The sequence below is a fragment of the Hyla sarda genome, chromosome 9, assembly GCF_029499605.1.
Source record: "Hyla sarda isolate aHylSar1 chromosome 9, aHylSar1.hap1, whole genome shotgun sequence".
Taxonomy (NCBI): Eukaryota; Metazoa; Chordata; class Amphibia; order Anura; family Hylidae; genus Hyla; species Hyla sarda.
In genome coordinates, this window is record NC_079197.1 from 144468822 (window position 1) to 144484130 (window position 15309).

The 15309-nt window shown below is 44.6% G+C and overlaps 1 protein-coding gene across 3 annotated transcripts in view; it reads left to right on the top strand.

The window, feature by feature from the left end:
- SHKBP1 (SH3KBP1 binding protein 1) overlaps positions 1–15309 on the top strand; it is a 49185-nt gene continuing 33876 nt past the window's right edge. For all 3 annotated transcript variants that reach the window (XR_008847596.1, XR_008847595.1, XM_056537991.1), the window contains exons 1-6: positions 1–135; positions 11378–11431; positions 12296–12341; positions 12474–12547; positions 14624–14682; positions 14759–14839. Coding sequence is in view for 1 of the 3 variants with exons in the window: in XM_056537991.1 (XP_056393966.1) it covers positions 77–135; positions 11378–11431; positions 12296–12341; positions 12474–12547; positions 14624–14682; positions 14759–14839 (373 nt within the window). In the remaining 2 variants the exon portion in view is untranslated. The remainder of the gene's footprint in view (positions 136–11377; positions 11432–12295; positions 12342–12473; positions 12548–14623; positions 14683–14758; positions 14840–15309) is intronic.

The following is a 15309-nucleotide window of genomic DNA, read 5'->3' on the forward strand; positions in this document are numbered from 1 at the left end:
ATGAGCTGCGCGTCTAAGGCGTCCGGTGTTGCCGGAAGTATGGCGGCGGCTGTGTGAGGGGGGACGGTGAGGAGGCATGGCGGCGTCCGGAGGCCGCAACGGAGATGTCATACACCTCAATGTAGGGGGGAAGAGGTCAGTGTGATCTGAGGAGTAAAATTAGGGGAGGGGGGGAAGGGGGTGCATGACTGTATATAATTAGGGGGAGAGTCACGTGACATCCGCCTTGGCTGCTTGCGCTGTTCACATCATGCGCCTTTTGTGCCTCTAACTTACCTCAGACTTTGTATGACTGCCCTTTAGTGGCTGCAGTCTCTGACCACATAAGTGTCCTGGCTGTCATGTGGATGGTATTATTCCCATACATTTACGCCTATGCGGTTTCTTTGGTCATGTGACGCTTAGAGCGCAATATCGGTGTTGTCAAGTCTGTCGCCAAAAACTCGAACCCTTTGGATTTTTGGATGCAAACTGCTGGCGACGTTGTTGGCGTCAATCTCGATATATGTCGTGTGTGCGAGTCCGCGACCTGGTATTTCATCGGAATTGTGCCTTGAAAATTGCGCACGGTTTTTAGCTACATGATTAATGTAGACGTGTTAACCCAAGGAATTCTAGAGCAGTGGTCTCCAAACTGTGGAGCTACAGCTGTTGCAAAACTACAACTCCCAGCATGCCCGGACAGCCGTTGGCTGTCCGGGCATGCTGGGAGTTGTAGTTTTGCAACAGCCGGAGGTCCACAGTCTAAAGACCATTGCTCTCGAGCAGGGGTCTCAAACTCAAATTATCTGGGGGCCACTAGAGGTAGCGACTGGGTGAGGCTGGGCCGCATGCGCCCCTCACATATAAGGCCCCTCATCATCCACCGGCAACACTCCCCGCCAGCAGAAGCACCCCCATCATCCACCAGCAACCCCCCCCCCCCCCTGGTTATGGCATGAGCTGATGGATGATAGGGGGTGCTATTGCTGGGGGAGTAGGCTTCGTTTCCCCACATTAGTTAGCATAGTTTCCCCACATTAGGTAGCCTTAGCATAGTTTCCCCACATTAGGTAGCCTTAGCATAGTTTCCCCACATTAGGTAGCCATAGCATAGTTTCCCCACATTAGGTAGCCATAGCATAGTTTCCCCACCTTAGGTAGCCTTAGCATAGTTTCCCCACATTAGGTAGCCATAGCATAGTTTCCCCACATTAGGTAGCCATAGCATAGTTTCCCCACATTAGGTAGCCATAGCATAGTTTCCCCACATTAGGTAGCCTTAGCATAGTTTCCCCACATTAGGTAGCCTTAGCATAGTTTTCCCACATTAGGTAGCCTTAGCATAGTTTCCCCACATTAGGTAGCCTTAGCATAGTTTCCCCACATTAGGTAGCCTTAGCATAGTTTCCCCACATTAGGTAGCCTTAGCATAGTTTCCCCACATTAGGTAGCCTTAGCATAGTTTCCCCACATTAGGTAGCCTTAGCATAGTTTCCCCACATTAGGTAGCCATAGCATAGTTTCCCCACATTAGGTAGCCTTAGCATAGTTTTCCCACATTAGGTAGCCTTAGCATAGTTTCCCCACATTAGGTAGCCTTAGCATAGTTTCCCCACATTAGGTAGCCTTAGCATAGTTTCCCCACATTAGGTAGCCTTAGCATAGTTTCCCCACATTAGGTAGCCTTAGCATAGTTTCCCCACATTAGGTAGCCTTAGCATAGTTTCCCCACATTAGGTAGCCATAGCATAGTTTCCCCACATTAGGTAGCCATAGCATAGTTTCCCCACATTAGGTAGCCATAGCATAGTTTCCCCACATTAGGTAGCCATAGCATAGTTTCCCCACATTAGGTAGCCTTAGCATAGTTTTCCCACATTAGGTAGCCTTAGCATAGTTTTCCCACATTAGGTAGCCTTAGCATAGTTTCCCCACATTAGGTAGCCTTAGCATAGTTTCCCCACATTAGGTAGCCTTAGCATAGTTTCCCCACATTAGGTAGCCTTAGCATAGTTTCCCCACATTAGGTAGCCTTAGCATAGTTTCCCCACATTAGGTAGCCTTAGCATAGTTTCCCCACATTAGGTAGCCTTAGCATAGTTTCCCCACATTAGGTAGCCTTAGCATAGTTTCCCCACATTAGGTAGCCATAGCATAGTTTCCCCACATTAGGTAGCCATAGCATAGTTTCCCCACATTAGGTAGCCATAGCATAGTTTCCCCACATTAGGTAGCCTTAGCATAGTTTCCCCACATTAGGTAGCCTTAGCATAGTTTCCCCACATTAGGTAGCCTTAGCATAGTTTCCCCACATTAGGTAGCCTTAGCATAGTTTCCCCACATTAGGTAGCCTTAGCATAGTTTCCCCACATTAGGTAGCCTTAGCATAGTTTCCCCACATTAGGTAGCCTTAGCATAGTTTCCCCACATTAGGTAGCCTTAGCATAGTTTCCCCACATTAGGTAGCCATAGCATAGTTTCCCCACATTAGGTAGCCATAGCATAGTTTCCCCACATTAGGTAGCCTTAGCATAGTTTCCCCACATTAGGTAGCCTTAGCATAGTTTCCCCACATTAGGTAGCCTTAGCATAGTTTCCCCACATTAGGTAGCCTTAGCATAGTTTCCCCACATTAGGTAGCCTTAGCATAGTTTCCCCACATTAGGTAGCCTTAGCATAGTTTCCCCACATTAGGTAGCCTTAGCATAGTTTCCCCACATTAGGTAGCCTTAGCATAGTTTCCCCACATTAGGTAGCCATAGCATAGTTTCCCCACATTAGGTAGCCATAGCATAGTTTCCCCACATTAGGTAGCCATAGCATAGTTTCCCCACATTAGGTAGCCTTAGCATAGTTTCCCCACATTAGGTAGCCTTAGCATAGTTTCCCCACATTAGGTAGCCTTAGCATAGTTTCCCCACATTAGGTAGCCTTAGCATAGTTTCCCCACATTAGGTAGCCTTAGCATAGTTTCCCCACATTAGGTAGCCTTAGCATAGTTTCCCCACATTAGGTAGCCTTAGCATAGTTTCCCCACATTAGGTAGCCTTAGCATAGTTTCCCCACATTAGGTAGCCATAGCATAGTTTCCCCACATTAGGTAGCCATAGCATAGTTTCCCCACATTAGGTAGCCTTAGCATAGTTTCCCCACATTAGGTAGCCTTAGCATAGTTTCCCCACATTAGGTAGCCTTAGCATAGTTTCCCCACATTAGGTAGCCTTAGCATAGTTTCCCCACATTAGGTAGCCTTAGCATAGTTTCCCCACATTAGGTAGCCTTAGCATAGTTTCCCCACATTAGGTAGCCTTAGCATAGTTTCCCCACATTAGGTAGCCTTAGCATAGTTTCCCCACATTAGGTAGCCTTGGCATAGTTTCCCCACATTAGGTAGCCTTGGCATAGTTTCCCCACATTAGGTAGCCATGGCATAGTTTCCCCACATTAGGTAGCACAGGTTCCCCACATTAGGTAGCCTTAGCATAGTTTCCCCACATTAGGTAGCACAGTTTCCCCACATTAGGTAGCCTTAGCACAGGTTCCCCACATTTTGTAGCACAGGTTCCCCACCTGGACAGTGCTACTTACATCTGCCTGCGGGGACTTCCTGGCAGAGGTGCTCGCTATAAGTGACGTCACTCACCGCACGCACCTCCCCAAGGATGTCCCCGCAGGCAGATGTAAGTAGCAGTTTAGTGAAAGGACAAGATTGGTTGCCCCATCATATGTGCCCTGGGTCCCATGTAACAGAGTTTGCCGAAGTGTGTGAAGTCTTCCAGAATTTAGCCTTGTTTGCCCTAAGCAGGGCTAAATGCCTGAAGAAGTCACCTGCCCGGTGCCCGGAACTGCATGTCCCGGGCATCGGGCTATACAAATTCCAGATCCCTGGTGTGGGCAAATGGGCCGCGGGCCGGGAGTGTGAGACCCCTGCTCTAGAGCGATAATCTCCTACATGTGCAAAACTACCCCTCAGTGGGGACATACTAAACAGCATAGCGGGAGGATTGACTGCAATTCCCATAACTATCACTAAAGGTCACTACACTTTTTACACTCATGGTAAATCATAGTTAGTTCTTTTCTGTAGTTCTTGATACTATGTTGCAAAAAGAAGCTGCAAATGATTAACCATTTACTTGCTGAAATATTTACAGTTGTATAATGGAATCATAGTAAATTATATAGAAATAGAAAAATGAGTCAAAACATTGTAGGGCTAGAGTATTGATTTTACCTGTTTTGATTATTATTAGTGTTGAACACGAATATTCATAATGCAAATATTTATCGCGAATAACCGCACTTCGCGATTTCGAGAATATTTAGAATATAGTTCTATATATTCGTAATAACTTTTTTTTTTTCACATGCAAATTTTCCATTCAAATTTTCGCATGGGGAAAAAAAAGTGAATGAACATAGCGAATTTTGCGAACATAGGACAAATAATCGTCAATATATTCGCAAAATATCGCAAATTCGAATATGGCCCCTGCTGCTCATCACTAATTATCATCATCTTGGAATATATTTTTTTACATGGGGATTATGGGAGGAATATTATGGTTACATATGCCAAGTAACACATTTGCCCTATTTCTGATAAGAATTTGGCTAAAAATGTTTTTTTTTTTTTTTTTTACATCAGGATTATGGGAGGAATATCATGGTTACACATACTAAGGAATATGACCTAATTCTGATAAGAATACGGGTATACTATTTCTCTTTTTTTTACAGGGGGATTATGGGTAGAATATCATGGGTACACATGCCAAGTAACACATTTGACCTATTTCTGATAAGAAATCGAGTATAATATTTTTTTTACATGGGGATTATGGGAGGAATATCATGGTTACTAAGGAACACATTTGACCTATTTCTGGTTATAAATATTTTTGTACATGGTGATTATGCGCTGAATATTATGGTAACATATGCAAAGAAATAACTGTGTTAAACAAATAACGGCGCTGTGTTGTGTCATTACCAGTGGTAACTGGAGAAAAGACAGGTGAGCTGGTCCACTTACCTGATGATGTGGAGCTAAGAGCTGAACACCTATTCTGGAATGTAGCAAGTAAAATATTTCGGTAGCTGCCTTGACCCACACCCGTCCAGGACGGTCCTGCTATAGAGACTTCAGATGCCCAGGAGAACCAGGAACCTGCTGTGGAGAAAAGCTGGGTTTTCAGGGGCGCTCACAGATCGTACAATTTTACATCCATGATTAGATTTCTACATAATAATTACGAAGTACTGACAGTCTGTGCATACATAATTAATATACCTAAAGAGAAGGAAAACTCCCTATATATAAATGGAATGACTGAAATGATCATACATATATCTATCTATCTATCTATCTATATATATATATATATATATATATATATATATATATATGCGCGCAGGCTCTGTTAAGGGTGGCACACGCCTGAAACGCGTCATGTCTTCCCTTTCCTGTGTTTCTGATTTTATTCAATAAAGGATTACCTGCACATTCCATGCTGGCAACCTGTTCTCTTTTTAGTTGTTGCAGAATGGAATGCACACCGTAACCGTTTTTTTTTTAAACTTTTTTTTTATTAAAAGTGCCGAGTTTGAGGTACAAAGATTACAATTGATTACTGTATTTATCGGCATATAACATGCATTTTTTTAAACTAACATTCTTAGCTTAATGTCTATCTACGTGTTATATGCCGATAAACTCTCTCTGGCCCCACAGAAGCTGCTGCGGTTCAATGATTTAAAGTGGCTGCTTTAAATCATGTAACAGCAGCAGCTTCTGCGGGGCCAGAGTCCTGCCACCACCGCCCGATTCCCTCCCTATCCCCGGCTTTCATATCTACATCTCCTGGGGTCGCATTGAGGACGTCACTCGTCAGTGGGCAACGTACAGCAACAACGCAGGCCACAGGATCCGCTGCAGTTACATGATCTAAAGCTGCCGCTTTAAATCAACGAACTGCAGCGGCTTCTGTGGGACCAGAAAGTTTATCTGTGTATAAGACGCAGATAGACTTTAAAGTGGTACTCCGCTGCTCGGCATTTGGAACAAACTGTAGCCGACACCGGGAGCTTGTGGTGGCTGTTATGCCCCCTCCCATTGTCTTGCATTGTGGGGGTGTGGCGTGACATAATGAGGGGGCGGGGCTATGACATCACAAGCTCCCGGGGCCGTCTCCAGCGTTCGGAACAGTTTGTTCCAAACGCCGAGCAGCGGAGAACCCCTTTAAGCTATAATCGTTAAAGAATGTGTGTTTTTTGCTGATAAATACGGTAAAATTGTAATATTTGTACCACAAACTCGGCACTTTTAATAAAAATAAAAAAAAAAGCGGTTACGGTGTGCATTCCATTCTGCAACATTGTGAACAAATGGATCCAATTTTACCAACTAAGGCTGGTCGACCACGTTTTTGCCTGCGGTCGCGAAACCGCATACGGGCGAAAAAGCAGCCGACCGGAGGCTGCGGTTCACTCCGGTCGGCTCATAGACATACATTAACTACGGTTAGCGAATACGGCTGAGTGCGGGCGCCGCGGTTAAGCCCTGCCCACCCCTCCTCCCAGCCGTATACGGGAACCGTAGTTCAAATCGTAGTGTGAACCCAGCCTAATACAGCTCATAAAATACATCTCCTCTTGGATTACAGCGATGCATACTAATTATTTTAACAGAGCCCGCATATATATATATATATATATATATATATATATATATATATATAATCATGTCAGTCATTCCATTTATATATAGGGAGTTTTCCTTCTTTTTAGGTATATTAATTATGTATGCACAGACTGTCAGTACTCAGTCATGATTATGTAGAAATCTAATCATGTATGTATAATTGTATGATCTGTGAGCGCCCCTGAAAACCCAGCTTTTCTCCACAGCAGGTTCCTGGTTCTCCTGGGCATCTGAAGTCTCTATAGCAGGACCGTCCTGGACGGGTGTGGGTCAAGGCAGCTACCGAAATATTTTACTTGCTACATTCCAGAATAGGTGTTCAGCTCCTAGCTCCACATCATCAGGTAAGTGGACCAGCTCACCTGTCTTTTCTCCAGTTACCACTGGTAATGACACAACACAGCGCCGTTATTTGTTTTTTGTTTTTACACAGTTATTTCTTGGCATGTGTAACCATGATATTCCTCCCATGAATTGCATGTAAAAAAAATATATTCCAAGATGATGACAATCACAACAGGTAAAATCAATACTCTAGCCCTACATATGTTTTGACTCATTTTTCTTTTTCTATATAATTTACTATGATTCCATTATACAATTGTAAATATTTCAGCAAGAAAATGGTTAATCATTTGCAGCTTCTTTTTGCAACATAGTATCAAGAACTACAGAAAAAAAATGTGATTTACCATGAGTGTAAAAAGTGTAGTGACATCTAGTGATAGTTATGGGAATTGCAGTCAATCCTCCCACTCCCTCAGTGTCACACGACAACTCTTTCTGTGACTCGTGTGTCAGTGTGTGTTCACATGCTGCAGTTTTTTTTTTTTTTGCAAAGGCTTTAGAGCTTGACAAATTTGTTATGAATCTAGGCCTCAGGATGCCGCACGTTATCTTTCGTCATATGATCAGTCATTAGTGTCCCCTCATCTCCCTGTAGGTTCCTCTCAAGAAAGGCGCTGGTCCCCGGATATTATAACAGATATTTCTTTATTTGCAACGCGTTTCGATTACTTCCAATAATACATTCATTCCCGAGGGGGAGGGGCAAACCAGTATTGCGGTATGGGTTCAAATTCATATCGTGCAGCACAAAAATTTCGGTATTCGGTATGAACGGGTATACCGCGCAGCCCTAGTAAATGCTCACTGCACCCCTTATTACATTACGTGAGGGGTGTAGTTTTCAAAATGGGGTGGTGTGTGTGTGTGTTTGTGTGTGGGGGGGGGGGGCGGCGGTCGTCCACTGTTCAGGCAACATGGTGGCTTCGTAAACGCACATGGCCTTCAATTCCAGCCAAATTCTCTCTCCAAAAACCAGCTCTGTAGTGCGCCTGCAGAGCACTTTGCAATCCACATATGGGGCATTTCCTTCCTTAAGAAATTGTTACAAATTTTGGGGAGCTTTTTTCCTATTACCCCTTATGAAAAAGAAAAATTTGGGATAACACCAGCATTTTAGTGAAAAAAAAAATAAAAATTTTCATTTTCACTTCCAACTTTAACAAAAATTAGTCAAACACCTGTAGGGTGTTAAGGCTCACTATACCCCTTGTTACGTTCCATCTAATGGCCACATGACTTTTCCTCGACAGATAATGTCAATGAACACAAGGATGGGGCATGTTGGATTTTTACCTGCATGATCCTTTTGTTATCAGGGGCATTAGATGAGGTGTCTGGCAGAGGTTTACCCCCCCTCTCCCTCATTGGAAACACTTATACACTCAGTCAAGCATGCATAGGTATGGGAAGGTCAGTAGAGGTATTAAAAAAGTCTAAGGGTCTATTCACACTACAGAGGGCGCCCAGCACTGACTGCATTGCCCCATAGACAGCAATACATTAGTATCAGTATTCTTCCGAAAGAATGAACATGTTCAATGCTTTGGAATCTCATAGACAGTGATGGGATCCGCTGCACCAGACTCCCATTGCTGCTTGGAAATTCTATAGTGTGCATGGTCCATAATGGTGGTCATACTCAGAAGATACCTGTCTCTGCCGGTTCCCCGCATACGTGTGCATACTCGGCTGAGCGTACATGTGTTCAAAAAGAAGTGAAGGGTGGTGGTTTATCTCCCCGAGTACAAAAGCATTGGGTAGTTATAGTCCAACATGCCGGATACTTCTGTGCCCTAACATCAGGGAGCAGTCGGGAGGCCCCATTGCGCAGGAGATATTGGGCTGTGGGTATGGGCAGCACTTTCCTAGTGTGTATGATGAGCTATAGTAAGATGTGCCAGTGATCTGCAGATAAATGTCTCATGTCTTTGCCAACTTTAGTGTAAACTATGACATTTCGGTAAGTATCTGCAGGACCACCTATTGGGCCTTTGCTTATTATGGTATACTGTATAGCAGTGGTTTCCAAACTTTGGACCTCCAATTGGCTGGCCGGGCATGCTGAAAGTTGTAGTTTTGCAACAGCTGGAGGCACACTGGTTGGGAAACACAGGTCTAGACACAGGAAATATCACCACAAAACTTGCATGTGAAAGTAGGGCTGGGCGGTAGAGATGAGCGAACTTACAGTAAGTTTGATTCGTCACGAACTTCTCGGCTCGGCAGTTGATGCCTTTTCCTGCATAAATGAGTTCAGCTTTCAGGTGCTCCGATGGGCTGGAAAAGGTGGATACAGTCCTAGGAGACTCTTTCCTAGGACTGTATCCACGTTTTCCAGCCCATCGGAGCACCGGAAAGCTGAACTAATTTATGCAGGAAAAGTCATCAACTGCCGAGCCGAGAAGTTTGTGACGAATCTAATTTACTGTAAGTTCGCTCATCTCTACTGGGCGGTATACCGGTTCATACCGAATTTTTTGTGCTGCACGATATGAATTTTCCCCCATACCGCAATACCGGTTGGGCCCCTCCCCCTCGGGAATATATTATCAGCCTAGCGCAGCGCTGTCCCCACATCGGGGAACTAACCATATGTTACCTGCCAGCGCTGTTCTGCCCCACCCCCAATTAATGAGCCCAGCGGGGTACTACTCACAGATGTCAAGCACTGCCCTCCTCCTCTTTGTTGGGGGCCGCCGGGCGCTGGAACTCACTATACGCCAGTGGTCTCCAACCTGCGGACCTCCAGCTGTTGCAAAACTACAACTCCCAGCATGCCCGGACAGCCGTTGGCTGTCCGGGCATGCTGGGAGTTGTAGTTTTCCAACAGCTGGAGGTCCGCAGGTTGGAGACCACTGCTGTACGCTGTATACCTATGCCCGGGCTGCAAAAGATACAGAAAATAAACTTTTAACTCACCCACCTCGGCCGCACGCTGGGGACGGGGGAGGACAGCAGTCAGCCTATCACCAGCTGGAGCGATGCCCCACTCCTGCCAGTGATAGGCTGAGCCCACTGTCATGTAAGAAGCCGTCATGTAAGAAGGTCCGCAGGTTGGAGACCACTGGCGTACAGCGCCCGGCGGCCCCCAACAAAGAGGAGGAGGGCAGTGCTTGACATCTGTGAGTAGTACCCCGCTGGGCTGATCATTAATTGTGGGGAGCAGAGCAGCGCTGGTGGGTCACATGGTTTGGGGGGGGGGGGGGAAAGCCGAACACCACATGATTGGGGCACGGGGGCGGGGGGGGGGGGGTGCTCCCTGCCACATGACAAATACAGGACAATGTTATCGTCAGATCTGTGCAACTGAAAGAAGTTGTATTCATCTGAATGGGATTAAAAATTGTAGCAAAACCGCTGTGTGTGACACCCTGCTTACAGTTTAACTGGTCTCCAAACAATCTGTCCTAAAGGTGACGTACATTTTTGATAATGGTATATCTCCCCACCTCCCAATACACATTAATGTTACCATGAAGATGCCGACGTCACCCCCCAACTCCAAATCTTCACCACCACCCCCCTTGCACCAAGCAGAATCATTTGCATATAATGAAGACCGGGGAATGCAGCGGAGCAGGGACTGGTAAGTATTATTGCCATCAGTATCATGTGGACTACAAGCTTACAACAACATGTTAGTGCTTCCAATACTGATGACAGATTTCTCATTAATAGGGTTATTTATTAGATGAGAAATGAAAAACACTTTGCATGGCAACTTACTGTCACTTAGAATGTCAATGACCACCATGTTTAACACAATGGGATAAGATTTCATTGTTTTGGAACTGGAACTTAGGGACTCGGTGCCCAGGAACAACCTATCGTACCATTCGGTGCTTTATGGACTTTTTCCTGGGGTTCAAGACGTGGAGGCCATCCAGGAGGCCTGGTGCCTTAAAAACTGTTTAAAGGACGCTATATGGCTGGCCAGGAATCACCTCATCTACAACAGGGAGGATATATCCGTCCAGGACTGTCGCAGGCTGGTCCACAGCCTGCCTAGAGACTGTTCCATCTTGGACTGTCCGGACGTCGTTGAAGAAGAGGATTAACACCCCTCTGCTTCCCCATACGTTTGCCCAGTAGTTTGACCCTGTTATCCGCCCTACCCCCATTGATCCCACGCCCCTCCCCGATCACAGACTGTAATGTGTTGTTGTTTTTTGACTGTGTTTCTTCGATATCGAGTGATGGAGCGGAGTGTTAGCGTAGCATGTGGTACGGTGTATAGCTTAGGGAACCTGTGCTGTATATTGTACTGTCATGCTTTGTGTGGTTGTAATTTATTGTATGACTTGTAATGACGAATAAAGCTTTTTCAATACCTGTCTTTCACAGGTTCAGCACTTCCAGACAGACTTTGACATGGGTTTCAGACTCCTTCTTTTCCAGGTATTGTATATTATACATTTGTAGTTATCTTTTAGCGTTTTTCACACTGTATTAGGCTTATTAGGAATTATTTCAGTATTTCCGGGCATGCTGAGAGTTGTAGTTTTGCAACAGCTTAAGGCACCCTGGTTGGGAAACACTGTCATAGAGACATGTAAAGCTATGTTCACATGGGTGGAACTTGTGCTGAATATCCACACGGAATATTCCACACGAACAATCCCCTGCAGCAGAGCCCCAGTGATTTCAATGATGTTCACACGGTAGAATTTCCACGCCTGATGTTTCTGCCACGGAAATTCTGATTCCAGCGTCTGCAGAAAGAATAGACAAGTCTATTCTTTTTTGCAGGCTTCGTGCGGAAAGGCATTACCATCTATGAGATGGTGCATTTCCAAGCGCTCCTAGCGCCTGGCAAATTTTTCAAATGTGTGGAATGTCCGCTGGTATTTTCCGGCAGACGTTCCACATATTTTATGACTGTATTTTCCAGTGGACGTTTTACCTCCATGTAAACGTAGCCTAAGAAGTTTTCTACTGGTGGGGTGCTGGGCACTGAGATCTCTATTGCTGAGCTCCAGAACAGGACCCTGGCTCTAGAAGAGTAGTGCAGGGAAGGCTGTAGATACCAAAGTGCAGCACTCGGATCTTCTCTTAGTGAGCCAAGATCTTATACGGTGTGGTACTAGTGTTCTGACTCCCTGCATTTAGATACTTATTCCCTATCCTGTGGATAGAAATACGTTGTATTTTACTGGAGAACTCCCTAATGTATCAGTCATATCAGAGACGCAATGTTTGTATGACCTTGGCTAACATTGACCTTCTTCCTTTTTTTTTTTTTCTTCTCTTTTTTTTCTTCAGCCTTCTCAGTGGCCGCATTTCCTCCCTAAAAGATGAAACTGGTGCGGTGAGTCTTTGTGGAAATTCTGCACATTCTACCATTGAAAATGGCCATAATTTCCATGCATGCCCTCCCTCCCCATCACCGTTTGTCTATAGTCTTTTTGCATTGTATGTTTTATTTCTTTTTCTTTTACAGTTCTTTATTGACAGAGACCCTACAGTGTTTGCTCCAATATTGAACTTCTTACGGACCAAAGAGCTAGATACCAGGTTGGTTTATGGAGATGACGTATTGAGACTCCTTTCATTATTACTATGAGATATACAGTATATTTCTATCACTCTATTATAATATATACGTACATACATACACCAACTCCGAAAATCACAGCACCAGTCAGGTCTTGGATCATGAACAAAAAACAGAAATTTTTATTGTCCCCATATAATGTGCAACCTTTCGGCAGCAGTATCCTTTTTCCACGCTTGACAAAGGATACTGCTGCCGAAACGTTGCTCTTTATTTGGGGACAATACAAATTTCTGTTTTTTGTGCATGATCCAAGACCTGACTGGTGCTGTGATTTTCGGAGTTGGTGTATACTAATCCTGGGCTGGCTGCCTGGGTAACCACTTGCACAGAGATCAACCCCGGTGCTGTCTTATCTTCCTGTATATATGTATATAGATAGATATAGATATACAGTGGTCCCTCAACATACGATGGTGATTCGTTCCAAATGAACCATCGTTTGTTGAAACCATCTTATGTTGAGGGATCCGTGCAATGTTAACCCCTTAAGGACTGTTTTTTTTTCCGTTTTTGCATTTTTGTTTTTTGCTCCTTGCCTTTAAAAAATCATAACTCTTTCAATTTTGCACCTAAAAATCCATATGATGGCTTATTTTTTGCGCCACCAATTCTACTTTGTAATGACGTCAGTCATTTTGCCCAAAAATCTACGGTGAAACGGAAAAAAAAAATCGGGAGACAAAATTGAAAAAAATATGCTGTTTTGTAACTTTTGGGGGCTTCCGTTTCTACATAGTACATTTTTCGGTAAAAATGACACCTGATTTTTATTCTGTAGGTCCATACGATTAAAACAATACCCTACTTATATAGGTTTGATATTGTTGTACTTCTGGAAAAAATCATAAACTACATGCAGGAAATTAATAAGTTTAAAATTGTCATTTCTGACCCCTATAACTTTTTTATTTTTCCGTGTATGGGGCGGTATGAGGGCTCATTTTTTGCGCAGTGATCTGAAGTTTTTAACGGTACCATTTTTTGCATTGATAGGACTTATTGATTATTTTTTCATGATATAAAAAGTGACCAAAAATGCACTATTTTGGACTTTGGAATTTTTTTGCGCATACGCCATTGACCGTGCGGTTTAATTAATGATATATTTTTATAATTCCGACATTTCCGCACGTGGCGATACCATATATGTTTTTATTTACACTGTTTTTTTTTTATGGGAAAAGGGATTGAAACTTTTATTAGGGAAGGGGTTAAATGATATTTATTCACTTTTTTTTTTGCAGTGTTATAGCTCCCATAGGGACTGATCTTTTACATTGATCAATGGTTTCTCATAAGAAACCAGTGATCGATGATTCTGCCGCTTGACTGCTCATGCCTGGATCTCAGGCACTGAGCAGTCATTCGGCGATCGGACAGCGAGGAGGCAGGTAGGGGTCCTCCTGCTGTCCTGTAAGCTTTTCGGGATGCCGCGATTTCGCCGCGGCTATCCAGAACAGCCCACTGAGCTAACCGGCATGGTTTCAGTTTCACTTTAGACGCGGCGTTCAACTTTGAACAATGCCGCGCGCTATTAGCCACGGGCCCGACCCGCTATGACGCGCTATGACACGCCGTGGCCCCGCGTTATAGATCGGGAGCGGACACATGATGTTCCAGTACGTCATGTGTCCTTAAGGGGTTAAATATAGGAGGTTATACTCACCTGTCCCCGCCGCTCTGGACCGTCACCGCTGCCCTTGAAGTCTCCCTCCATCGCTGTCGCTCCAGACTGTCTCCGCTGCCCGGGATCGTCGTTCCTTATCGCCGTCATCACGTCACTACGCATGCCGCTCCTATTGGATGACGGGACGGCGTGCGCGGTGACGTGGCAACGAGGATACAGGGGATTCCGAAGAGGACGGTCCGGAGCGCCGGGGACATGTAAGTGATCGTCAGCGGACCACATGGGGCACCGTAAACGGCTATCCGGTGGCAGCTGAAGCAGTCTGCGCTGAGAGAGAGAGAGAGAGAGAGAGAGAGAGATCCTTTTTAAATTCAGTTTTTACTTACTTCATTGTGGTGTTTTACAGAGGTGTAAACAGTCCCCTACTTCTACATGAAGCAGAATTTTATGGAATAACCCCACTAGGTAACATTCTCTTTCATTCATTGTTCATCTGTATTACACCAAAAACATCTCAATTAACAGTATAATTTTTTTTCAGTGAGACGGCTACAACTATGTGAAGAGTTGGAGCGCTCCTCATGTGGGAGCGTACTATTCAATGGATACCTCCCGCCTCCCGGTAAGAGACTGTGACCTTAGGATTTTTTTTTTGTGTGTGAAAAAGTAAGGCATAGCATAGCTTCTGACATACATGCTAAATGTGTCCGCAGAGCAATGTTTTCCAACCTGTGGGTCACCACCTTGTTGAAAAACTACAACTCCATCATGCCCTGACGAAGTCCATAATAAAGCTTGTTGGAAGTTGCAGTTTAGCAACAGCTCCAGAGCTACAGGTTAGAACAATGCCAAAGGGTTACATCAGCACAAAGGAATCCAAAAGAATAGACCCTTATTATGCTGCAAAAAAATAAAAAATAAAATAAAAATATTTTAATGACCCTTATCCCCTATCCCTGCTGTACCCGGCATTTGTTTAGAGTGTTGGGTGCAGCACTGGAGGCTCGTGACGTCACAGTCACACCCCACTCGTTACGTCACGGCCACGCCCCCTCAATGCAAGTCTCTGGGAGGGGGCGTGACTATGCCCCA